General features: G+C 37.8%; 1 protein-coding gene across 2 annotated transcripts in view; it reads left to right on the forward strand.

Moving 5' to 3' along the window:
• The window catches only part of LOC139748046 (uncharacterized), a 538,085-nt gene extending 511,332 nt beyond the window's left edge, over positions 1 to 26,753 (forward strand). For both annotated transcript variants that reach the window (XM_071660616.1, XM_071660617.1), the window contains 7 exons: positions 7,243 to 7,380; positions 7,628 to 7,759; positions 14,678 to 14,948; positions 20,527 to 20,779; positions 24,722 to 24,859; positions 25,016 to 25,192; positions 26,537 to 26,753. In XM_071660616.1, coding sequence (XP_071516717.1) covers positions 7,243 to 7,380; positions 7,628 to 7,759; positions 14,678 to 14,948; positions 20,527 to 20,779; positions 24,722 to 24,859; positions 25,016 to 25,192; positions 26,537 to 26,737 — 1,310 coding nt within the window. In that variant the 3' untranslated portion in view covers positions 26,738 to 26,753. The remainder of the gene's footprint in view (positions 1 to 7,242; positions 7,381 to 7,627; positions 7,760 to 14,677; positions 14,949 to 20,526; positions 20,780 to 24,721; positions 24,860 to 25,015; positions 25,193 to 26,536) is intronic.
• The last annotated feature ends 1,224 nt before the right edge of the window (positions 26,754 to 27,977 follow it).

A 27,977-nucleotide genomic window follows, 5' to 3' on the forward strand; every position in this document is an offset into this window, starting at 1 on the left:
TTAGTTTGATCACTTACTTTTATCCCCTTTGCCTTTGTACAGTGGCACTATGCATGCATTTCCCTAATCCTCAGGCTTTTCACCATGATCCATACATACATTTAATATCCTTACCAACCAATCAACAACACAGTCATCCCCTTTTTTTCAATGAATTCCACTGCAATACCATCCAAACCCACCACCTTGCTGGATTTCATCTTCTGCAAAGCTTTCACTACCTCTTCTTTCTTTACCAAACCATTCTTCCCTACCCTCTCACTTCGCACACCACCCCAACCAAAACACCCTACATAGGTCAATTTATTATCAAACACATTAAAAAAACCTTCAAAATACTCACTCCATCTCCTCACTTCTTCACTACTTGTTATTACCCCCCCCCTGCCCCTTTCACAGATGTTCCCATTTATATATATATATATATATATATATGTATATATATATATATATATATATATATATATATATATATATATATATATATATATATGTAGATTGATAGATAGGTAGATAAAGGTAGGTTTCATTAGACTCTCCTTGTAAGTAGTTATGCTGCTAGTTAAAAGTCACCCTTGTGGAGCGGAGCCTTAGAGCTGCAGGAACTCCATAAAAGGGATGTTTGGGTGTTATAATGATTATTATATATATGAGCATGAGTTCAGTGAGTCCTAATTGTTTAACACTAATATCCTCTCTCTCCTTGTCCATGCTGCACGGAATGTAGTAGCGTCCCATGGCCTGACCCTGCTTGAACAAACCTTACCGGAAGTAGATGCCCCACCTAGTCAAGCACTCTTCCATCATCGTCTCCTTTCTCCTATATCTTTGTTTGATTCCTTTCAGTATCCACAACGACATCCTTCTCAAGATGCACAAGCCCTTTCCTCACAGAATTTTTTGATAAATCCAACTCCATCCCATGTGCTCAAGTCATTACCCTCCCTTCCTCCTTTCCTTAGATCTTGGTCACTTACTCACCATGTGTCTGAATCTGTGATTGAACCAAAGGAATCCACTTCCAGAAATTTTCATAGCATCAACAGAATACCAGGTGTCATAGAATCTGAATGTAATGGAATCAGCTTTAAGTATGTTCCACGATTTACATGTGTCTCAGGTATCTGTGTGAAGTAGATCACTCTTTGTTTTTAGTATTTTCATTGCTGAATGACTGTAAAATAGTTAGATAATCTCATTAATTATATTAAGTGTATGAATATATATCATTCGAAGCATGAACACTCCATCAGAATCCTCACGTTTGGCATAATTTTGGTATATGAGATCAAAAAGATTAACTTTGCCCTAATTCTTAATTGTAATTTTGTTCTAGATATAACCATATAGCTCATGTTTCCAGAGGTTGAATATCAGTACCATTTATATACTTTAATTTAAAGGTAGGAAATAGTTTAAGGTTTATGATACAAAATAGAAGAGATTATAGATATTTAACATATACACAATAAACAAATGTATATGTTTTATAAGAAAATGCAGCACAAGCACCTGTCAGATGGGAAATTTAATTACCTAACGTAGTGGTAACCTTACCCCTCATATACTTGCCTCTTGGCAGTCATAAGTTTTGATTGAGTTGACTTAAATGTATCAAGGCAGTCTCACATTACCGTTGCTTACCAGATTTAACTTCATCATTCCACTGAGAGGAAGCTATCTCTGTTGCAGCCAAGAAACTGATTCATCAGTTACATTGATCTGTTTCAAGATACAAGTACCTTTCAATTTACTCATATTCAATTTACACCATTTTTAGAATAACACACATGGACCATATGCACCTCTTTCAATTTACACAAACTTAAGTTTGGAATAACATGATCATCATTGGGCTGACTGTGCATTGATATAGTGTTGCTGGCACTGTGCTGCAAGCACGTGTACAGGTGGTATAGATACAGTCTATGGTTACAGAATGCTAGAGTATTCTGTGGTGCAGTATACTATATATATTGCATGTGTTTTGCCCCATACATCATGCCATGAAAGCTTCTTTTAGGTTCCCCAGGTATCACTGGTGTTAAGAAGCTTAAAGCTATCTCCATTGATGTTTAGATGGATGTGCTCAAACATTGTGAGAGGGTGAACAAACAACTGATGTTAAGCGTGGCCATGGACTTAGTGGATCTACCTTATGGGCCATTTGTTATAGTGCAGAGAAAATCAAGGGGAGTGCCAAGAGTGGAACATAAATCAGTGTATCTAAGACCTCATATTCCTGAAGTACGATTATGGAGAGAATAGAATGAATTTTGAGCACATGAATTGAACACCAAATGTATGAGAATGTTCTCATGAGGATGCTTGTGATGCAAACAAAGGCCCGGAGTGTATATGATGACTTGGAAGTGGAAGAAGGAGCAGCGAAAGCATTTCAAGAAAGCCCTGATTTGTTCACAAATTTAACAAAACGCCACAATTATGACATCAAGATGACTGGTGAGGCTGCTAATGCTATGTTGTTGTTGCTGAAAATTTCTTGGAAACTTTCAAGACCATTGTTGAGGAATGTAGTGATTCTTCTAAATTTTTGATGTGGATGAGACAGGATTATTTTGGAAGAAAATGTCTCTGAGAATGTACAGTCTCTTTGAAGGAAAGACTGCATTAGGATTCAGAGTTTGTTATTTTCTGATATTGTTGATATAATTATTTGTACGGTGTGTATGTTACCTTTCCATCTATGTCTCTAATGTTCATTCCCTTTAGGAACTCCCATCAAGGGGATGGCCATAACAAAAGAGTCTCCACTTATCCCTGTCCGCACATGACTTCTTCGCACACATCATTCTGTGGATTCTTCCTCAATTTTTCTCCCTTCAGTACTCTTTCACTATGTTTCCCCTTTTCACAAGTGATCTTCATCACACATCAACCCACTTTATCATACACTATCCTTATAAATTCCCCAGCTTGCATTTTTTCCACATGCCCAAAGCACCTCAGGGTATTATGTTTCACCGATTCTAGCACTCAACAGTTCATCCCCATTGCATTCCCTGCCATACCATATTTCTTAGTATGAATACACTTTAGTTTTTTACTGGTATATCATTTGGTTCTGTCGTATTAATAATGCAACGCTATAATCTATATTACTTTCATTATGTTATTTATGCAGTCATTTTCAAGAATGTTACTCTCATAAAGCGGGAGGTCTCTGTATTGCAGGCCATTTATAGAAAAACATATATTTTATAACATGGAAAGTTACGTGATTACTTTTTGGCCAAACAGAATTGAGTTTGCTACCTACAGATTCTGCCTAATCTTAAAGGCTAGGATTGTGCTATGATTGTTATAATTTTAGATTACATTTTGAAGATACAAATTACCCTTGCTTTGCTTATTTTTGAACATCAAAAGTCTTTTTTCATAATGATGGCTCAAACACACCACTTGAAATGTTAAAGTCCAAACTTCACTTCAAACCAGAGCCTACAGCCAGTTAAACATAAATGTGGAGAAGTTCTGATGTCATCACTGTGTGCCAGTTTTTAATAGATACTATGCAAATCACAAAATATATGGCAAAACCTTTTGTCATCTACAAAGCAAACAGCCTTTGTATTATTAATTGGGAGGGTGTTATTTTAGCTGTTTGTTCATGCTTGCAAAATGCACATAAACAAAATGCAGGGTAAACCAAAATATACTTAAGTGTTTACAATGCAGATATCAGACTGTATTAGATAGATGTTACAAAATGAAACCTCAGCAGGAGTTGTAAGAAATATACGGTGTGTGACATACGTGTGATATACACCATTCATGTTGTTGGTCATTGCCATCATCCCATCCTTGTGAACTAGAGTTATATTTTGTATCTTGATGAATGTTCTTTGACTTCTGCGTGATTTAAAACCGAATTGTGCTTTAGGTAGTATTTTTAGTATTTGTATAATTCTTATAAGGTTAATGGGAGAAACCTGAAGCAAATCAGAAATTGTCATATGAGTGTGAGCCTTAGACTCTTAAGGGAAAAGAAGATATTACATGTGTTGGAAATGAAATGCTTGAGGATGATGTGTGATGTAATTACACAATCATATGGCCCCCAAGTCTTGAACATTCTGTGCTATAGTTCAACCTTTTAAATTCTAATGATATGGGATGTCCAAATTTACCACATTCTTGCTTAATCTGTTTCAGTGATCCACCACTCCTATACCACAAACCATAAAAGTACTTATTTACATCTTTTTGACAAATATCTTGCATGTTTCATGTTACACTCATTGGTTTTACTATTTGTACATCTCAAAGTTATGATCACTGTTTATGTCATCAGTCTGGTTGAAAAAGTTAGAGGTTGTGATCAGGTCACCACTCACTCTTCTCCCTTTCTTGGTGGGCAAATTTAAGGCCTCTAGCCTTTCCCCTTGACTCAGCTCTCTTAATTTTGATACAAAATTTGTTGCCCTCATCTTCTTGTGTAAGGAAAAATGTTCAGAGAGGTGTGCTAGAGAGTGCAGTCATATTCAGAGGGTTGACAAGGGCATGTTGAAATAGGTTGGGCATATGGAAAGGAGGAAGATTTACATGTGTGACCAAAAGGAGTCTGGGAAAGGAGGAGACCAAGCTGAAGATAGATGTAGTGAAAGAAACCTTAGGGTATCTGGGTTTTAACATTCAGAAGGATGAGAGGCATGCATGAAATAAAATGAATTGGAATGATATGGTACATGGAGGTAACATACTATCTTTGGGCTGAACTTGGTTGAGTGAAGCAGTCATGTTGCACTGTAGAGTAATTGGCAATGCTCGGCTCTGGATATTTGGGTCTCATTTTAGTGCTTTGTAACATAGAAGTGTGCAAAACTGTTCTCTTGTTTTTGACACTCATTTAACCACTTTCCAAAACATTATTGTATACCCCCTCAAGTTTACTTATAATCACTCACTCCAACTCTCATTTGCCTTCTTTTTCAACCCATACACCTTCTTGATCTGTAATTTCTCTCATACATCCCCCAATCCTTTGCACTCCTTCCCCATAAGTACTGACCATACACCTTGCTTTTCTCTTTCACTAGCAAATAGCAACTCATCACAGTAAGATGACACAAACATTTACTCACTGTCAGCCTCAGCTGATTCAAATGCTACCCCCAGCACTTGAACTAAGTGAACATGTATCACTAATTTGGACTACATGTGCATTTTGGGACAGGAAAAAGCAAAAATATGCTGGTAAATACAGCAGATAATTACAGTTTTAATGTTATAACTTATATAGATATGTTTATTGCAAATGAAAACTCTGCAGTTTGTTTTATATGCAGTTAGCTGTAAAGTTTCTGGCAATATCAAAAGCAAAAAGCAAGGAAATAAGGCTGAAACCTGGTAACTGCTTGACCCCAAAGCTGCCAAATTTGAGACTTTGGAGAATATTCAGATTCGTGAATGTGCTGAAATTTACTCAGGCTGACTGCATTGTATACCCTATACCCATGGCCTGTTAAGGGTGAGGCATTACAGGCTAAGAAGCGGCACTGTAGTTCACCACTTATGGAAACTCTTTTGCTGTGGCCACTCCCTTGAGGGAGTTCTCTGAGGGAATGGGCATCAGAGATATAGATAGACAGATAGATAAATTTTGCAAGATGATGATTGAAATTTCAAGTACTTTTGTGTTGAAAATATGCATCTTTTCCTGAGCTGAATGTTCATTGAATTCTTTCAAAGATTCCTTTTTTGTAAGTGTCATTGAAGTGCTTGAGACAGTAGCTCATATTATGATTAACCCTCCATTAGACAGAAGAGAGACTATGAGTCATAGATCCTTATCTGATTATTTGATTTACTGAGAATATATTCTCAGGATTAGAATGTCAAATTTGGATGCTGATAATCTTTCATCATGCATCCATACCCAAGCTAGTTTGTTTTTTCTGGACAGTTGCATCCTAACATTGGCCGGGCTAAGAAATCTAAGCAAAGTGCTGCCTTCCAGTGATTGGCAAGGATAACATGTTGGCTGGATTTTCATGTGTATCAAAGAACATTTATTATGGTTCAGAGGAAACCATACAACACTCTGATGGGCTTGCCTTATAAGTTACAATCTACTGGAACTTCCAAACAAAAATGTTGAGCAGTAGTATTCCATGCATCCTGGCTGTGCTGAATTATATATTTTGTATATGTTAATTAATTGATATATTTCTTAATTGCTGTTAATTCATTGATATATTTCTTAATACTGTAAGCATTTTGTACCTCATTGAATCCAAGATGCAGATCTCTTTTAAGAAATGGTTTCACGAGTGATCACAAGTGTGGACAAAAGATAGATAGGTATTGTTATTAGCTTGTATGATAGAGATAGTTTGGAAAGATAGTTCAAGATGTTTTTTCAAAAACTTTTTTCTTCGTTGATAGATGACCGTAAATAAACAGTTAATTACTTTTTCATCTTTATAGAAATAGCTTAACTTTTATGATCATGACAGTCATAAGATTTTTACTCCATATTCAAACCTAATAAATCTTTTATATATTCATTGCTTCACCTGATGGCACAACTGTGGTGAGTATACTGCAATGACAAAATAACTTTAATTTTAAGGTCTTCATCCTTATTGATTTGATGTAAGAGAAATATAGTTTTTAAAGTATGAAAACCATTTCATACTTTCATTTTTCCTGTGTCATGTCCACTCTTTTAACTTCCTTGTTTACCATGCATCACCTCTAAGTGTTGTATTATATATGATATTTTGAACATTCATGTTAGTCTGTCTATTTATCTATCTATGTAATTATTATTTATATCTATGACACCTGTTCCCTCCAGAAACTCCCATCAAGGGGTAGCCACGGGTAGAGTGTCTCCACTTATCCCCTTCCTAACATGCCTTCCTTGCATACACTATTCCATACATTCTTCCTCTGTTTTTCTTCCACCTATTCCTGATGCTACCTCACTGAGGCAGATGGCAGCAGTTAAAGCATAATACAGGCTTAGTTGTGCATTCTTGACACACAACCTCATCAAGGTGGAAAAAGATGAGGAGCTATAAAGAACAAAAATATAAATCATATACACTGAACTCAAATGAGTTATATTGAGATATACAGATACATGTATCAGTATTCAAACAGGTGTAAACTTGAAGTCATAGTGCATTAATAAATAGTTTGGTTGCTTGGTTTGAGACATTGTTTTATTTTGTGTATGGTTTTCATTTCTCCACTTATGTTTATTCACAACAGATGTGGTGCCTACCCAATTACCTCAACCAGTCTGTGGTACAAAAGAGGCAACATGTATGAATGGTCAGTGCATTGATAAAGATAAAGTTTGTGACGGAGTTTTTGACTGCAGTGATGCTTCAGATGAAATGCGATGCAGTAAGTAGTCATTATGTTTATATTTCTTATAATTCTTAGGGTTACTTTTTTTTTTTTGAGAACATCATTATAGTGGAAAAGTATTTAGTATGTAGATATACAATTTGATCCTTTTCATCTACATTTTTTCTTTATATATATATATATATATATATATATATATATATATATATATATATATATATATATATATATATATATATATATATAGTATATCTATGTACAGTAAATTTATTTGCTTTTACAGGTCCATTAGGTTGTGAGCCAAATGAATTCCAGTGTGATAATAAGAAATGCATGCTTAAAACATGGGTATGTGATTCAGATGATGACTGTGGGGATAATTCTGATGAGCAGGGTTGTACTACCAATCCACCTGGTAAGTGGAAAACTAATTCCTGTCTTGTTCCTAGTAATTTCTGACTCCCTTATTATGTTGGCTTTATACTCCTCAAGTTTCCTTTTTATATCTGTACCTTAAAACTACCTGATTGCTGCTGTGATTCATAAAGTTCTATATGTTTAGCTTTTAGTTTAGCAGGGAAGATTGCTATTATAGCTGTTTGGTGTATCGGAGTGAAAGCTTTCTTTCAAAGGCCACCCATATGGAACTTACTGTCATTCAGAGACACTTGTCAAAATATTTCTCTGACAGTTCAGGTCATTCTAGGTATCGATTTTGATTTGACATGCTGATTATCTTTTATGCTTTTTTGTTATGCCTAATTACTTTACCTGCTTTCGGAAGATGGGAGTAGGGAAACACAGTTGCTCCACTTGCATGCCTAATTACTTTACCTGCTTTTGGGAGATGGGAGTAGGGAAACATAGTTGCTCCACTTGCATAAATTTCTTGCATTATTGTATGATGCACCAAAACAGAGCCTACTGTCCATAGCCAAGTCCCACAGACCCCTCAGTATTTTATCTTTTATGCTTATCTGCTTAGTTCAGCCCTTTAACACTTGAGATGTAAGACCAGGTGACTCACCCACTCTCTCAGGGTGAGGGGTCTCATTCTGCTTAAAACTTCTGCCAGGGTCTCAGTCTGCTTAAAACTTCTGCCAAACATTTTAACACTTATTTCATAAGATATACAGATATAACACATTTCTTTTACCAAGATATTCCTTGCATTTATGAAATTTTTATGTGAATTGAATGAATGATAGTTTAAATGTGTATATGTATAATTTAATCATTTCTGCCTCATCTGTAGAAAGCAGCTATTCAGTCACAACATCTGTGCATTTTATTATAGTTGAAACATAGGTAAAGATATGTGAATAAGTACAGTAGAAACAACCCCACCTACCTTTGTCATAGTATCGAGGTCTCTTAGTTACGTAACATAAGTTTCAGTCATGTTCATTTTTTTCATAAAAAAATTGCTCACCATTCGAAGATCATCCAACATTCTTAGTAAAACTTCACTATAACTTCAGCATACAGCATATATTTAGTGCTGTTCTTAGTATAATGGGTAGCCCCATAATATTTGGCCCCTAATCACCCCTTCTTGCGAGGAATGCCACATGTGAAAGAGGAAAGAAGAAAGTGTTCTGAATTGTTCTTTGGATATAGGGGAAGAAAGACTGGAAGAAGTGAGAAAATAGGTATGTAGGAGCTGTCTTGGGTAAGTTTGGTGATATGGAAGGAGGGATGAGAGAGTGAGTGGTGCAGGATGGAAGAGTCATTGCATCCCTTAATGTAACAATAAAGGGTAGAGGTATGAGTATGGAAGTGAAGGGAGGATTAAGGGACAACATAGTCCTCCCAACCCTGACCTATGCAGCTGAAACATGGACATGGAATGAATCACAGAGGTCAAGAATCCAGACTGTAGAAATTGGTTATTTGAGAAGAGCATGTGGTGTGACTTAATGGAATGAAGAAAAAAATGAAGGGGCATATGAGTGATGTAGTATGGCAGGGAATGCAAGGGGAATGAATTGTGAAGTGGTAAAATTGGTGAAACATAATACTTTGAGGTGGTTTGGGTGTGTGGAAAGAATGTAAGACTGGGAGTTTACAAAGAGAATGTATGATAGTACAATTAAAGGGGTTAGTGTAAGAGGAAGACGACCTGTGACATGGGCTAGTGGGTGGAGGAATACTGGAGGGAGAGAAATAGTGGAAGAATGCATGGAATGATGTATGTGAGGGAGGCATGTAAGGTCAGTGATAAGTTGAAATTTTTGCTGTGGCCACTCCTTGATGGGGGTTCCTGAAGGGAATGTGCATCAGAGATATAGATAGATAGCTAGATAGCATTTTTTTTCTATTTGTAACAGTAGGTTGCTAGTGATATTTATGGTTAATTGGTGGAAGCAAAAACCAGTTGGGATTTTAAACATAGGCAGGAAGATTTGAATTGTTGCTTGATGATGGGACCAGCCATACAGTGAGTAGACAAAGAGAACTGATATGACACAATGATTGATTCACTAGCACTTCGATAAAGATAAGAAGTAGCTGAACTGATGAATTATGAAAATGTTAAGCTGAAAATTGTAGACCTTTTCTTTCAGTCATACTTGTTTGCCATTTCCCATGTTATCAAGGTAGCTCCAGGAGCAAACAAAGAAATGGTCTCATTCTCTCATATTCTTTCTTAAGCAGTCATATAATACACTAAAACCAGAATACCTTATCCACAAATAGGCCATACAGACTTTTCTGTATTTTCCTTAAAGTGCTTCATTTCCCCTGGTTCTGCGAATTGATAGCATGTTGTTTTCCTGTATACCACATTGCTTTTATTTGCTTTTACTTTGCATGCCTCATGCCATCTTGCCTGTTCAGACCTCAAACCTTCATAGCATCTCTCACTCTATTCTTCTACATCATCCTTGATATCCCCCTTTTTCTTGATCTCTCCACTTTTCTATATACCCTCTGTCATTTCCTCACTCTTCCTTTTTATGTTTCCAGACCAGTTCAACACACCCGTTTCAACTCTTTTATATATATATTTCTCTTACTATGAGACCTACCTCATACTCGATCATTTCTTATTTGATCAATTCTCCTCACACCACATGCTGTCCTCAGACATTTCATACCCAACATTTCCATATGGAGAGAATTATGAAGTGGGAAAAGAAAAGACAAGGGAGAGTATTTACTGATTTTGGAGGAAGTGAAAAACCTGTCTTTTGAACACCCTCAATTAATCAGACTAATAAGGGGGGAAGGGTTGTCTGTTAATGCCAAAATTCCATTAAATTGAATGTAACTTATGGGCCATTTTTTAATGCAATATACAATATACAGTTCACATGCTTTCTTTTAACTCCTCTATCACTTTATGCCATTTTGAATTGTAAGGATTGCAAAATTATTTAGTAAAGTCACAATTCTGAAATAACAGGAATACTCTATATACAACCTGACTGCACCATAGCTTGAGGCACCCTGAGACCGAAACAAAGCAAAGCTACTCCATGCTGCCAAAAGCAAGTGCAATATAAAATGCACATGATGGGGCATTTGAGATTATTTGATATCATTGTTATTATCAATTAATGTACTATTATTTAACAGTCCATCTAATCTGAAATCCGTTACATTGGGGTCTGTTAAATTGGGGGTTTACTGTACTTATGTCTGTCTATTGACGATGATTCTGCCTTATCATTGGTGACTTCTTGCTTTCATTGCAATCACTTACAGGTGGAGTCCACAGTATGTGTGTGTGTATATATATATATATATATATATATATATATATATATATATATATATATATATATATATATATATATATATATATTATCCCTGGGGATAGGGGATTAAGAATACTTCCCACGTATTCCCTGCGTGTCGTAGAAGGCGACTAAGAGGGGAGGGAGCGGGGGGCTGGAAATCCTCCCCTCTCGTTTTTTTTTTTTTTTTTTTTTTTTTCCAAAAGAAGGAACAGAGAATTGGGCCAGGTGAGGGTATTCCCTCAAAGGCCCAGTCCTCTGTTCTTAACGCTACCTCACTAATGCGGGAAATGGCGAATAGTTTGAAAGAAATATATATATATGTATATATATATATTTTTTTTTTTTCATACTATTTGCCATTTCCCGCGTTAGCGAGGTAGCGTTAAGAACAGAGAACTGGGCCTTAGAGGGAATATCCTCACCTGACCCCCTTCTCTGTTCCTTCTTTTGGAAAATTAAAAAAAAAACAAGAAAGGGGAGGATTTCCAGCCACCCGCTCCCTCTCCTTTTAGTCGCCTTCTACGACACGCAGGGAATACGTGGGAAGTATTCTTTCTCCCCTATCCCCAGGGATATATATATATATATATATATATATATATATATATATTTTTATATTTATTTTTTGATTATACTTTGTCGCTGTCTCCCGCGTTTGCGAGGTAGCGCAAGGAAACAGACAAAAGAAATGGCCCAACCCCCCCCATACACATGTATATACATACGTCCACACACGCAAATATACATACCTACACAGCTTTCCATGGTTTACCCCAGACGCTTCACATGCCTTGATTCAATCCACTGACAGCACGTCAACCCCGGTATACCACATCGCTCCAGTTCACTCTATTCCTTGCCCTCCTTTCACCCTCCTGCATGTTCAGGCCCCGATCACACAAAATCTTTTTCACTCCATCTTTCCACCTCCAATTTGGTCTCCCTCTTCTCCTCGTTCCCTCCACCTCCGACACATATATCCTCTTGGTCAATCTTTCCTCACTCATTCTCTCCATGTGCCCAAACCACTTCAAAACACCCTCTTCTGCTCTCTCAACCACGCTCTTTTTATTTCCACACATCTCTCTTACCCTTACGTTACTCACTCGATCAAACCACCTCACACCACACATTGTCCTCAAACATCTCATTTCCAGCACATCCATCCTCCTGCGCACAACTCTATCCATAGCCCATGCCTCGCAACCATACAACATTGTTGGAACCACTATTCCTTCAAACATACCCATTTTTGCTTTCCGAGATAATGTTCTCGACTTCCACACATTCTTCAAGGCCCCCAGAATTTTCGCCCCCTCCCCCACCCTATGATCCACTTCCGCTTCCATGGTTCTATCCGCTGCCAGATCCACTCCCAGATATCTAAAACACTTCACTTCCTCCAGTTTTTCTCCATTCAAACTCACCTCCCAATTGACTTGACCCTCGACCCTACTGTACCTAATAACCTTGCTCTTATTCACATTTACTCTTAACTTTCTTCTTCCACACTGATGATACAGCGCTGGTGGCTGATTCATGTGAGAAACTGCAGAAGCTGGTGACTGAGTTTGGTAAAGTGTGTGGAAGAAGAAAGTTAAGAGTAAATGTGAATAAGAGCAAGGTTATTAGGTACAGTAGGGTCGAGGGTCAAGTCAATTGGGAGGTGAGTTTGAATGGAGAAAAACTGGAGGAAGTGAAGTGTTTTAGATATCTGGGAGTGGATCTGGCAGCGGATAGAACCATGGAAGCGGAAGTGGATCATAGGGTGGGGGAGGGGGCGAAAATTCTGGGGGCCTTGAAGAATGTGTGGAAGTCGAGAACATTATCTCGGAAAGCAAAAATGGGTATGTTTGAAGGAATAGTGGTTCCAACAATGTTGTATGGTTGCGAGGCATGGGCTATGGATAGAGTTGTGCGCAGGAGGATGGATGTGCTGGAAATGAGATGTTTGAGGACAATGTGTGGTGTGAGGTGGTTTGATCGAGTGAGTAACGTAAGGGTAAGAGAGATGTGTGGAAATAAAAAGAGCATGGTTGAGAGAGCAGAAGAGGGTGTTTTGAAGTGGTTTGCGCTCATGGAGAGGATGAGTGAGGAAAGATTGACCAAGAGGATATATGTGTCGGAGGTGGAGGGAGCAAGGAGAAGATGGAGACCAAATTGGAGGTGGAAAGATGGAGTGAAAAAGATTTTGTGTGATCGGGGCCTGAACATGCAGGAGGGTGAAAGGAGGGCAAGGAATAGAGTGAATTGGAGCGATGTGGTATACCGGGGTTGACGTGCTGTCAGTGGATTGAATCAAGGCATGTGAAGCGTCTGGGGTAAACCATGGAAAGCTGTGTAGGTATGTATATTTGCGTGTGTGGACGTATGTATATACATGTGTATGGGGGGGTTGGGCCATTTCTTTCGTCTGTTTCCTTGCGCTACCTCGCAAACGCGGGAGACAGCGACAAAGTATAAAAAAAAAAAATATATATATATATATATATTTTTTTATTATTATTTTGCTTTGTCGCTGTCTCCCACATTAGCGAGGTAGCGCAAGGAAGCAGACAAAAGAATGGCCCAACCCACCCACATACACATGTATATACATACACGTCCACACACACAAATATACATACCTATACATCTCAACATATACATATATATACACACACAGACATATACATATATACACATGTACATAATTCATACTGTCTGCCTTTATTCATTCCCATCGCCACCCCACCACACAAACCCCCTCCCCCCTCATATGTGCGAGGTAGCGCTAGGAAAAGACAATAAAGGCCACATTCGTTCACACTCAGTCTCTAGCTGTCATGTAATAATGCACCGAAACCATAGCTCCCTTTCCACATCCAGGCCCCACAGAACTTTCCATGCTTTACCCCAGATGCTTCACATGCCCTGGTTCAATCCAGTGACAGCACGTCGACCCAGTATACCACATCGCTCCAATTCACTCTATTCCTTGCACGCCTTTCACCTTCCTGCATGTTCAGGCCCTGATCACTCAAAATCTTTTTCACTCCATCTTTCCACCTCCAATTTGGTCTCTCACTTCTCCTTGTTCCCTCCACCTCTGACACATATATCCTCTTGGTCAATCTGTCCTCACTCATTCTCTCCATGTGACCAAACCATTTCAAAACACCTTCTTCTGCTCTCTCAACCACACTCTTTTTATTACCACACATCTCTCTTACCCTATTATTACTTACTCAATCAAACCACCTCAAACCACATATTGTCCTCAAACATCTCATTTCCAGCACATCCACCCTCCTCCGCACAACTCTATCCATAGCCCACGCCTCGCAACCATATAACATTGTTGGAACTGCTATTCCTTCAAACATACCCATTTTTGCTTTCTGAGATAATGATCTCGACTTCCACACATTCTTCAGTGCTTCCAGAACTTTTGCCCCCTCCCCCACCCTATGACTCACTTCTGCTTCCATGGTTCCATCCGCTTGCATGTTTGTTCACTAAGATTTAAATGAATCATCATCAAACTTATGCTGTCGTGTCAAAAATGGTATGCAAGCTTTAATGAATTTTTTATTTTCATTTTGCAGGATCTCCCTGCCGATACAATGAATTTACTTGTCATAATGGTGACCAGTGCATTCCCAAGTCTTTCCATTGTGATGGAGAGGTTGATTGTCAAGATTCCACTGATGAACAGGGTTGCAGTAAACCCACCGTTGTTGAGCCTCCACCTCGTAATAAGATGGTCCAAGTTTCTGAGACATTCTCATTAACCTGTCTTGTAATTGGTGTTCCCACACCAACTGTTATATGGCGTCTTAATTGGGGTCACGTTCCAGCCAAATGTGAAATGACTAGGTGAGTAATGTTGCTTACACTGTCTGACTGAATACTTTAGAAATCTCTTGCTAAAATTGATAGATTGTGATTGTTTTTTTACCAGTAGAATTTATTGTACAAGTTCACTAGTTATGGAGACTCTTTTGCTGTGGCCACCTCCTTGAGGGAGTTCCAGGTTGGAACAGGTGGTAGAGAAATAGATAGATGGTGACAAGTCTGTTAAATTTGTTTTAGAAAAATGGAGTCTACTCTCTGTTGTTGCTAAATTATCAGCAAGATATAAGAAAAGTAGTAGCATTTTGTCATAGAATTAACCCTGCATTACAGCTCTTAAATCTAAGAAATCCAATGCCAGGTAACATTTGATGGGTGTTATGTATTATATGCTCAATGGTAAGTAGAGTCATTAAGTAGAGAAAGATTTTATAGTCAAAAGATTAATGATTGAGTAGTCTTGATAAACGTTTTTGAGATACTTAACCTTTTAGATAACTGCCTGTGATCATAAGAGGTTCTGTATTTTTTTGTTTTAAAAATGGACACAGCCCAATGAACAAGAGAGAGCACACGCTTGGTTGATCCATCATTTAATCCCCAGAAAAGAAGTGTATCCATGACAATTCAATGACTGACCATTATAAAACATGCATTTCCAATAGATATTTACAGGACAATCACAAAGCAACTTGCCAAACCACTAATGACGTGTGATTTATTTACTCTTGCTTACTGATTGAGTGTAGACCTGCTTGATTCTAGCTTCCAGTGTCTTCACTTTCATCTTTGGATGTCATATTGGTGGCTGGTGGGGCATTTTTGTCTGTGTTTCAAATACATCAGTCTCAAGTCTTCATTATATTTTTAAATTAGTGTACCTGTAGCTTGGATATATGGTATGAGAATTCTTTAGTCTTCTGCCACTGCCTTGAGGTGAAATATAGAGCTGTTTATACTTACAGTGATATCCCTTATATAGTTACCAAATGCTACAGCCTAAGTTTTTTCCACATATTGGATATGTCAAGAAGGTCATGCAAGATCTGCACCCTTATTTTACTGTGTGTAATAGTTTTTGAAGCTGACATTATTACAATATAATGGGTATAAGTAATAACTTAGAAATTATATATTTTTGTGACAAAAACATATTAAAAAGATACTACACATCTCGCTGTGTATGCCTGACACTACTGGAATGCCTCATATGCCTGGTAGCAGGGCAGCTTAAGTTAGAGGATATACAACACATAAACATTGTTTTATGAGCGCGAGTTGAATATAATTTTATTTTGAAAATAACCGGTATGTTTTTGTTATTCTTGATAACAAAGTTATGGAGATAATTATTGTAAAAAAAATTTTTAGAGTATCCTGCACAAATAAAGTTTATTGGATATTAGGACTGCTGCAATGAAAGGATTAATAACACTCTTAAAACATATTCATCATAGGACTGTTATCCTTTATGTTCAGTCAAACTCAAAGATTTTATTGGTCTTACGGAAACTTTCGCGGAACATTTGCATGTACTTCAAGACTCTTTTAAACCCTTATTAGCAAGATACAATCCTAGTCGTATCTGGAAGTTTATGCTTCAAAGAATTGATCTTTGCTTACATCATTTGAACTGGTTTAGAAACTTTGAGATTGTGAGCAGATTTATGGTCCATAACTTCCCACAGGCTTTGTATATATCATGGTCAGGATAGGATGGTCCAAACTTGGGTTCAGGTGTCATTAAAGGTAGGTCTTTTAAGTTTTCCTGAAACTTTCATAAGTTCCCTTCCTTCATGTATTATGTATGCTCCAAGATTCTCATAGGGCTGTGTACATAAAGCGAGAGATGTTAGTTTTGAAGTATCAGAAACCATATTTCTTATGTAGTCAAGAACTTGTGAGCATTGATTTATTTTTGTGTCCCTTCCATTCCCATAATTCTTTTCAAAAGACAGTTACCTGGTTCCAGACAGTAGGTGGCCAGAGCCCATGTGCCAGTGGTCAGTGAATGAATGAGATGAAGCTTGGACTTGCATCACCTTTGTGTCCTAATCCTGGACGAGTTGTTCTATGGTCACTGAGTTTCAGATGGGTGAATCCCTTTAGATACACCTCATTTTGGGTCGTAAATTTGTGTTTTAATCCACCCTAGCGAGTAAGCACTTTCTTTTAGATTCTGTAAGGCTCTGTCTATGGTAGAGAAAAGATTTTTCATCCTTATGAACTTTCAATTTTTACAGTTATAATTAAACTTAAAATTTGTTGAGGAAGAGTGTATTTTATGTCAGTACAAACACATATATTTTAAGAAAGAGATAAGAAACTACCTAGAATCATAAATGATTTACAGGACCATGATATAAAAGTCTTTTTATACCTTTCACATTTGCTTGCCATTTGACTCAGTAATGAGGTAGGCCCAGGAACATATGAATAAAAGACAACTTATAGAAGTGTCATTTTGAATTTAGCTTGGTGGTTCCTTAGGACCTAGCTCAATAATATTTCCTTTAATAGAAACAAAATTAATTGATATACGATGTTTACGTGAATAATGTTTGATATAGAATACAGGACAGTATGAATAGCATGAATGGAGATGAAGTGAAAGGGTAAGCGGTAGTGTTGACTGAGCAAGGAACAATGGTGCAAGGATTTCTTACAAGTTTAATATTGAAAAGTTAACTGTAGATGGTTTTATGACAGAAAGATAATCCAGGTCCTGTAGTTAGTGTCTGAAAACCAGTAGAAATGTTATATTGTAATCTTATCAGTCTTGAATGCTATCTATCTATGTATATCTCAGATGCCCAATCCCTCCAAGAACTCCCATTAAGGTGACGGCCATGGGAGGAGAGTCTTGAATTATTCCTGTCAATATTTGCCCCTCTAATATACTCTATTTTGTGCTTTCTTCTCCCTATTCTCTCCCTTCAGTACTCTTCCACACTGTTTCCCCATGTCACAGTATGTATTGGGAAAATTCCTGAATGTGGAATTTCTTAGGTTATAAAGTTACTTCAGATCAGCTGACCAAAATTATATGGGCCAGAAAATAATGCAATTGGAGCCTCTGATTTAACAACATCTGAAATTTAGGAGTTATGACATTTGAGATTTAGTTACAGATTCAAATAAAGATATGTGAAAGGATTTGTAGTTAAAACAGATTAAAAGTAATCCTTCATATTTCTAGTGAACAAACTATTCTTTTGATAGTGAAATATTTGAGGTTATTTTTCTACTCGCTATGCAGTTTATAATGATGTCATGATAAAATAATTTTCTTATTTCCATCCCATCCACTGGCAAAATGCATTTCAATGTGTATCCTGCCCATTGGCTCACCTTATAAACAGAAATGCATGTGATCAGCTATCACTCTTGCTATGGTCATCTCCGCTTTTACCAGTTATTTCTTGCACCAAAATATTTGTAGGATTTCATTGTACCTGTGAAAGATATGTAAAGTACAAAAGAAAGTACTCAACAGTAGGCTGTTACTTTAGATTTGGAACTAAAGGTGCATAAGTTTGATAATGGTGAGAATCTTGTGGCTGTAGTCTGTATACGCAGAAGAAATATTGGAATAGACAGTAACTTGCCTTAATAAGTGTTTGGTGTTGATGATCCTGGCTTACTTTGAAAAGAGTACTTGCCAGAACATTCAGTAGCAAGGGGAAAAAAAGATTGCTCCTAGGTTCAAGGTAACCAAAGATCACTCTTGCTTTCTACAGTGAAAGAATCCCAAAAGAAGTTTCATGCTTGAACACCTGCTAGTGTTTTCACTTAGAATTCCCAAGGCTGTAAAGGACTGATTAAAGTCTGCATTACATGTAATTTGGCAACATTTGTTGAATCATTTAATTTATGGATGGTGTAGACAAGCCTAGTTTCTACCTTCTCACTCCCAGTAAACTTCACTCCTTCCCAGCCTGCTCAAGGACCACCTCAAGGCCCCATTGCCACAGTTTCTCTGTTCTTTTCCCATCGTTCTGCACTTTCTTGCTTTAGTGAGGAAGTGTCATGAACAAAGAAAAGGCCTCATTCACTCACATACATTGTTTAATAATATTTTCTAGTGTGATTTAGATAGATATTGTCTAAGTTGTATGCTGAGAGCACATTGAATTGCTCTTAAACTAACATGTTTCAAGTATATTCCATACTTTTGAGTTGGTTAAGGAAAAGGTTTACCCAGTATTATAACTCCCCTTATGTTATAGGTTTCAGTTGCTCAACATTTGATGCCTCATCTCAAGACAGGCTTCCCAGGAATGTAACTCCATCACAGGTTAAGGGCTTGTGGTTGATATAAGTATGAGTAGATATATACCTGAGTCATTAGATGTAGAGAAAACATTTAAAAGTAGTAATAAAAAAGTATAATTGGTTTATTTACACAGACATTATCCATTTTTCTACACCCAAAGTAAAAGTAAAGAATATCTTGATGGAGGATGAGGACTGATGTCAGAGGATGCATGTGCACACACACACACACACACACACACGCCTGGAATAGACTAGGGTTTGTGTGTGTGTATGTGTGCATGCATAAAAGGAAAGACGTGATCCATATAACAAGATTAAGAGATGGAGCAACATGAGTGTAAAACTCTCTCCTTGTAATACACAAATAATAAACAAATAGTAATCAAACAAAGCTAAATGCTTAGTTTTTTGTTTCAAATTGGTCTGCTGTGTGGTATGGACTCAAGTAAGCAATTTACCAAGACCAGTCAGTGATAAAAAGATCCCCAAGGAAGTGACAAGAGAGAGATATGGAGAAGGAATCACTAAAGAACAAATTTTTGGAGATATTATGGGAGATTGTTTGAAAGCAAGACTAAAATTCAAATCAATGAGAGGAAGAGCTAAAGAAGCTCAGGAATTATTTCAAAGATTGTGGTGATGAAAGAGAAACTAAAGTAATTGAGAGAGTTAAAAAGTACAGATTCGCATCAAGTAAGGGAAATTGGAGGGTACGTGAACTCAGGAAAGAAAGTAGAATGATTAAAGAACACAAAAGGTCAGTAGGGGCTATTCTGGATGACTTAGAGAACGTTGAAATTAAGGAATTTTCCAAAACACAAGTTGCAGAAACAGTTGAAAACCTTGGTTTGGGAGGGGAGAAGGACCCCTCTGAACATAATTACTGTTGCAATTTTATTGTGGAAATTGTAACAGAGGAGCCAAGGGAATTGAGCAGAGCCGTAGATAGATTGATATGCACTTTTATACACAAAACAATCAAGGAAATATATGGACCAATAGATGAGAAGTTAAGAAAAGTACAGGTATACAGGATCAGAGCATGTAAGCAAAAAGGGAGATACTTATCTTTTATACAAGGCCTCCTTTATCTGTTTTAATGCTCACTTTAGCTATAAGGTCATGTAAGTGAACTGAAAGATTCAGTACATTTAGTTCAACTATGTGATATGAAGGGAGCTAAAAGTTCATCGGTGGATTAACAAATAATCTGTTGTAAGTGAATAATTAAAGGTACTTAGAGAACTTGTGTATAACTAGGATTTGATCTTAAGTTATTTGAATAGACAAGGGAAATTGTATCCCTATCTTTATTTTCTTTTAGTGTGGAAGGACGAGGTACACTTGTCTGCCCTTCAGCCCAACCTACAGACCAGGGTGCATACTCCTGTGAAGCCATTAATACCCGCGGATCAGTATTTGCTCTGCCAGACACCATTGTGCAGGTGAAGGGTGGATCACCTTTGTGCGAACCACCCCAGTTTAATGCAGGAGCTGTTACTCCAGAGGAATGCCTCACCTGTTTCTGCTTTGGAGCTACTGACCAGTGCTTCTCTTCAGATAGATACATCACACAGGTAAAAATGCTTTCATTGTCAGAAATGTCATGAGTTTAGGATTGATTATTCTTTGGAACTTTGAAGGTGAAGATTTGTAGAGGTTTTCAGAAAAGAAGAGAGAATGTTAGTGTGAAGAGAGTGGTGAGAGTAAGTGAGCTTGGGAAGGAGACTTGTGTGAGGAAGTATCAGGAGAGACTGAGTGCAGAATGGAAAAAGGTGAGAGCAAAGGATGTAAGGGGAGTGTGGGAAGAATGGGATGTATTTAAGGAAACAGTGATGGCTTGCGCAAAAGATGCTTGTGGTATGAGAAGCGTGGGGGGTGGGCAGATTATAAAGGGTAGTGAGTGGTGGGATGAAGAAGTAAGATTATTAATGAAAGAGAAGAGAGAGGTATTTGGACAAGTTTTGCAGGGAAATAGTACAAATGACTGCGAGATGTATAAAAGAAGGAGGCAGGAGGTCAAGAGAAAGGTGCAAGAGGTGAAAAAGAGGGCAAATAAGAGTTGAGGTGAGAGAGTATCATTAGATTTTAGGGAGAATAAAAAGATGTTTTGGAAGGAGCTAAATAAAGTGCGTAAGACAAGAGAACAAATGGGAACATCAGTGAAGGGGGTTAATGGAGAGGTGATAATAAGTAGTGGTGATGTGAGAAGGAGATGGAGTGAGTATTTTGAAGGTTTGTTGAATGTGCTAGATGATAGAGTGGCAGATATAGTGTGTTTTGGTTGAGGTGGTGTACAAAGTGAGAGGGATGGGAGAATGATTTGGTAAACAGAGAAGAGGTAGTAAAAGCTTTGCGGAAGATGAAAGCTGGCAAGGTGGCAGGTTTGGATGGTATTGCAGTGGAATTTATCAAAAAGGGGGTGACTGTGTTGTTGACTGGTTGGTAAGGATATTTAATGTATGTATGACTCATGGTGAGGTGCCTGAGGATTGGCAGAACGCATGCATAGTGCCAATTGTACAAAGGCAGAGGGGATAAAGGTGAGTGCTCAAATTACAGAGGTATAAGTTTGTTGAGTATTCCTGGAAAATTATATGGGATGGTATTGATTGAGAGGGTGAAGGCATACAGCGCATCAGATTGGAGAAGAGCAGTGTGGTTTCAGAAGTGGTAGAGGATGTGTGAATCAGGTGTTTGCTTTGAAGAATGTATGTGAGAAATACACAGAAAAGCAAATGGATTTGTGTGTAGCATTTATGTATCTGAAGAAGGCATACGGTAGAGTTAATAGAGATGCTCTATGGAAGGTATTAAGAATATATGGTGTGGGAGGCATGTTGTTAGAAGCAGTGAAAAGTTTTTATCGAGGATGTAAGGCATGTGTATGTGTAGGAGTAGAGGAAAGTGATTGGTTCTCAGTGAATGTAGGTTTACGGCAGGGGTGCGTGATGTCTCCATGGTTGTTTAATTTGTTTATGGATGGGGTTGTTAGGGAGGTAAATGCAAGAGTTTTGGAAAGAGGTTCAAGTATGCAGTCTGTTTTGGATGAGAGAGCTTGGAAAGTGAGTCAGTTGTTGTTCGGTGGCTGATTTGTGTGAGAACTGCAGAAGCTGGTGACTGGGTTTGGTAAAGTGTGTGAAAGAAGAAAGCTGAGAGTAAATGTGAATAAGAGCAAGGTTATTAGGTACAGTAGGATTGAGGGACAAGTCAATTGGGAGGTAAGTTTGAGTGGAGAAAACTGGAGGAAGCGAAGTGTTTTAGATATCTGGGAGTGGATTTGGCAGGGGATGGAACCATGGAAGCGGAAGTGAGTCACACGGTGGGGGAGGCAGCAAAAGTTCTGGGAGCGTTGAAAAATGTGTGGAAGGCAAGAACATTATCTTGGAAAGCAAAAATGGGTATGTTTGAAAGAGTAGTGGTTCCAACAATGTTATATTGTTGCGAGGCATGGGCTATAGATAAGGTTGTGTGGAGGAGGATGGATGTATTGGAAATGAGATGTTTAAGGACAATATGTGGTGTGAGGTGGTTTGATTGAGTAAGTAATGAAAGGGTAAGAGAGATGTGTGATAATAAAAAGAGTGTGGTTGAGAGAGCAGAAGAGGGTGTTTTGAAATGGTTTGGTCACATGGAGAGAATGAGTGAGGAAAGATTGACCAAGAAGATATATGTGTCAGAGGTGGAGAGAACGAGAAGTGGGAGACCAAATTGGAGGTGGAAAGATGGAGTGAAATAGATTTTGAGTGATCGGGGCCTGAACATGCAGGAGGGTGAAAGATGTGCAAGGAATAGTGTGAATTGGAACAATGTGGTATACTGGGGTTAACGTGCTGTCATTGGATTGAACCAGGGCATGTGAAGCGTCTAGGGTAAACCATGGAAAGTTTTGTTGGGCCTGGATGTGGAAAGGGAGCTGTGGTTTTGGTGCATTATACATGACAATTAGAAACAGAGTGTGAACGAATGTGGCCTTTGTTGTCTTTTCCTAGCGCTACTTCGTGCGCATGCAGGGGAGGGGATTGTCATTTTATGTGTGGCGGGGTGGCGACGGGAATGAATAAAGGCAGCAAGTATGAATTATGTACATGTGTATATATGTATATGTCTGTATATGTCAGATTGTTTTGTGGATTGTATGAGAATGATGGCTGAAGATTAAGAGAAGCTATAAAGAGACAAAGATACTGTCTAGAGACTGAAAGAAATGAACCTAATGGAATTCAGATAGGAGAGAAATTTAAGCAAATAAGACAAGGAATAACTAATGATAAAGAGGTGCTTTCCCACAAAAGCCACAGAGGGAAAGAGATAAGAGTGGTTGAGAATTTCAGACTTAAGGTCACTATGGAGAGCTTGAATTTAAGGAGCATATTCATAAGATGATTGCTGTCAAACCAGCAAGTACATGGTATAATGATGATGATAACATTTTATGAGACTGAAGATTAACGATGAATATGTTTAATGTGATATTTTCATCTTATAGAAAACAAGCTGCAGGAATCTGTGTGTGAGAGAGACTTGGGTGTTGATTTTGTCACTACCCTGCCACAATAGTCCCACCTTGGGATTAAGTTAAGGAGACCAACTGTCTTTTTTTTTTGGGGGGGGAGGGTTCCAGTCATGGAAAAACAGACCATATAACAGCTGTGTCTTTGTTGTTTTTGAATGAAACATGATATCTTGCCATGGCTGCCAGAACTGCTAGTGTTTCACTGTACCATCCACATTTCCATTATTTTTTCAATGTGTAACTTACTTTTAGTGCATGAATTAGTCATGAACCTACGAAGAGAAATGTGTGGAAAGATTTATGAATACAGTTTATCATATCATTCACTGGGTAACATGTTTGTTTTGAGCTCTGAGACTACCAGATTATAGACCATTGGTCTCCAACTTAAATGCACAAGTGGGCCACACTGAGTGATCAGATTGAAATGAGGGCCATGCTTTAAAACAGGTATAGAAATGAGCGATCTTGATATAACTTTTCAGTCATTTTGGTTTCATGGGAAAAGAATTATGAAGTTCATTATGATAGAATATGAATGATCTTGAAAATAGAAAACTAGTGAACACAAACATAGCTAACTTTAGTTAATCATTATGCTGGAGATTGAAAGCCTAAAAACAATTTGTGGCATTAAATGGGTTGATAGTGGAGGAAACTACATTAGAAAGAGTTGTAGTAGTGACCAAAGTCTGGTCAATAAGGCTGAACTGGTTCAGGCAAATGGAGAGGATGAATGGATCCATGCAAATAGAGAGGATCTGTGTGTCAGACGTGAATGAAGCAAGTGGGGAAGGAAATATGGAAGGATGGAGAGGAGGATGCATTAGATAGAATGAACTGGACTGGCTGTTGATAGTAGTCTCGGGTTTTAGATTTGATGTGTGGAAATGTAACCATTGTTTATTTTCCCTAATTCTGCTTTGCAAAAGTATGAAAGGTAGTTAATTATAAGGAAAATATTTATATGTAATGTTTATTGAAAATTTCTTCATTTTTACAGCTCCCACCCCCATCCAGTAATTCTTATTCACTGGTAGGTGTTAACCAGGACCAGTTCCAGGGTAACTATGTAATCCGTGCTGATCAGTACCCACTCTCATCACGTTATCTCCAGGCATTGCCATCTAATGCTGTGCAGGTAAGTTCAGGAATTTTTGCATTTAACTCTGTTGTCGGTGCAGCATTTTATTCTGAAATGGTGATGAGTGTTTGAAAAATCACATTGCTATATAATTCATTTAATGAATTTTTCCATGGTGTTGTAAATTGTTTAATAATACTGATTTTGTTTCAGCTTCCTGTGGATCGCACCAGATTAGGTGGTCCTAGTGATCTTTTGGTATACTTTTCTCTACCTGAAAGTCACAAAGGTCAGCAGCTACCTACCTATGGTGGTTATCTCCGATATAAAATAAGATATTCAAGTTCTTATGCCGGGCAATCCATCAGTGGACCAGATGTGATTATAAGGGTAAGTATCTTGTAAAAAGATATTGGCAATATCTTTTTAAGTACAGCAATCCTTTTTTTTCTAATGAAGGATGTGTCTTTGGAAAGTGATATGCAAACTCAATATGCTTAAAACAGTTAATTGTTGTGGTGAGAAGACTGGGAATGTGTTCTAACTCTCAAGCACAGATCCCATTTCATCAAAACTTGAAAATTGAAAAAAGTGCTTGACTTTGGAACTGTTTATCATATGCATCATAAAATGCTTTAAAGATTTTCACTGCTTCTGGCAGTGAAAATATATTTAAAAGACCTTCCACAAGACATCTCTATCAACCCTATCATATGCTTTCTTCAGATCCTTAAATGCCACATACAGAACCCTCTGTCTCTCAAAGCATCTCTCACATAGTCTTTAAAGCAAATACCTGATCCATACATCCTCTACCAATCCTAAAACCACTTTGTTCCTCCCCATTCTGATGTTCTCGTCTTGCTCTCACCATCTGTGTCACTATTCTCCCATTCAACTTACCAGGTACACACATCGCTGTTGTTTAAACATTCACCTTTTCCCCCCCTTCCCTTTATACAGCGACACTTCACATGCTTTGTGCCAGTTCTCTGTCATCTTACCATGATCCATACATTTATTGAAAAACTTGATTAATCATTCAACAAAACAATAACCCTCTTTCCTAAGAAATTCATCTGCAATATCATCTACTCCAGCCACATTACTTCATTACTCCTTACTTTCTACATGACCTTAGCATTATCTGCAAGCATATTCAATATGAGTCTATTTTCTCCTAGTAAGTCATTTACATAGATCATTGAGGGCAGTGGTGTCAAGACCAATCCCTTTGGCATGCTGTTTGTAATATCAGCTCATGTCTAAAAGGCTTCTCTGACATGCATCCTTTATTCCATTGCACAAAAGTAATTTTCTGTTGAATGAGGTAGTTAAATTCCATATCTGTCAGAAAATCCAATGTTTTCACAGACTTCTTTATGGTGTCAAGTTGTTTCTAGTAGTTGAGAAATGCAGAATCCACCCATCCATTTGTATGGTCAGAAGTAAGAGACTGTTCACTCATACAAATCTGAGAGTTTGTCATGGACAGCCTCCTTGCCCTAAATCTGTGTAATCTGTCACTTACATGGTTCCTCTTTTGCAAGAGAGTTAGCAAGTGCACATACATGCATATGCATTATGTACGTCATTCGACTTTTCACTCTTTTATACATGTGTTGTAATTGCCATCTAAGGTGTAAATACTTGATGATTGATATAATGTATTTTTGTAATATGTACTTCCTTTCATCCTCATGGGGAAACTATAAATTTTTTCTATCCACACAGGGAAACAACAAAACACTTATGCATGTTCATGATGGATCATTCCTCCCAGACTATGAAAACCAAGTGGATATTAGGTTCCATGTTGGTCAGTGGTTCAGACGAGTGGTTGGTCGTGGTCGATCAGTACAGACTCAGGAGCCAGCTAGCAGAGAGGATATTATGATGGTTTTGGAAAACATGGAACTTCTTTTGATAAGGTAATGTTTTATCTTTTTTTATCATATAGTTTTGATATCTTCAGAGCGAAGTTCTCCATTTTGCTTTTAATGCACTCATGTTCCAAGTTCACTCATTAAACTCAGTGGTCAGAGGTAGATGCAGAGTATTTTAAACAAAAATTTAGGCATTTTATCCATGGATTATTAGCAGATGTATTCCATTAGTCAATCAGTCTTTTATTTGACTGTCATTGTTCCAGACACCCTTTACCAAAGTATCACTGAAAGTATCATAAATCATCCATTTTACCCTTTATGGTCTGCATATTTCTCAGTGATTCTTTCTTCAGTCTTGCATCTCATATTCCCTGAAACATTCATCTGTAAAAGTTATTTCATCACCAGTTGCAGATATGCAAATCACAGTTATTAAGTGCTTGTAAAATATTTAAAAGAATAGGTAGATAAATGCCACTGGTAGGTAGTAGTAGGCATCCAACAACCAGGAAGTTATATTGCCAGTACTACCCACTTGGGTATCAGGAGGGTTAGTGATGGCTGTGTAGTGAGCCAGCTCTTCATTGGTTGTCATGTTAAACTCCTATGACTCAGGTAGCTATCTTTATGCCTTACCTACATGTGGACTACTGTTGATCTGTCTACAGACATATAATCTTTCCTTGTTATATATAACACCTGACAATTTTAACTCACACAGCTCATTCTTCATAACTCTAGATTTTCCTGCAGTGAGCATCATGCGCTAGCCCTGCCTTTTGATAAAATGGTAGGAGCAATATATAGTAGTAGGTAGGTAGGAGCATTAAGCAGAAACATTAGGTAGAAGTAGTAGGTAGGAACATTAAGCAGGAGAGTTAGGTGGATGCAGGCAGTAGAAACATTAAGTAGAAACATTAGGTAGGAGCCTCTGCAAACTGCACTAGAGTTGCCTTCTGCCAGTGGTCTGTTAAGGGTGAGCCACTAAAGGCTAAGAAGTGGCAGTGGAGTTCACTACTTACAGAGGGAGTTCCATTTGGGAATAGGCATCAGAGATATGGATAGATAGATAGATAAATGCCATCGTCCATCTTTTCTTGGTTTCTTAAAGTAATTGTATTTTGCATTTTTGTACCATCTTAGCACTTCCTTTATTTTCTGTTATCATTTATTTATTTCGATTTGTTGCTGTCTCCCGCATTAGCGAGGTAGCGCAAGGAAACAGGCGAAAGAATGGCCCAACTCACCCACATACACATGTATATACATACACATCCACACACGCA

Source organism: Panulirus ornatus, chromosome 72 (genome assembly GCF_036320965.1).
Source record: "Panulirus ornatus isolate Po-2019 chromosome 72, ASM3632096v1, whole genome shotgun sequence".
Lineage (NCBI taxonomy): Eukaryota > Metazoa > Arthropoda > Malacostraca > Decapoda > Palinuridae > Panulirus > Panulirus ornatus.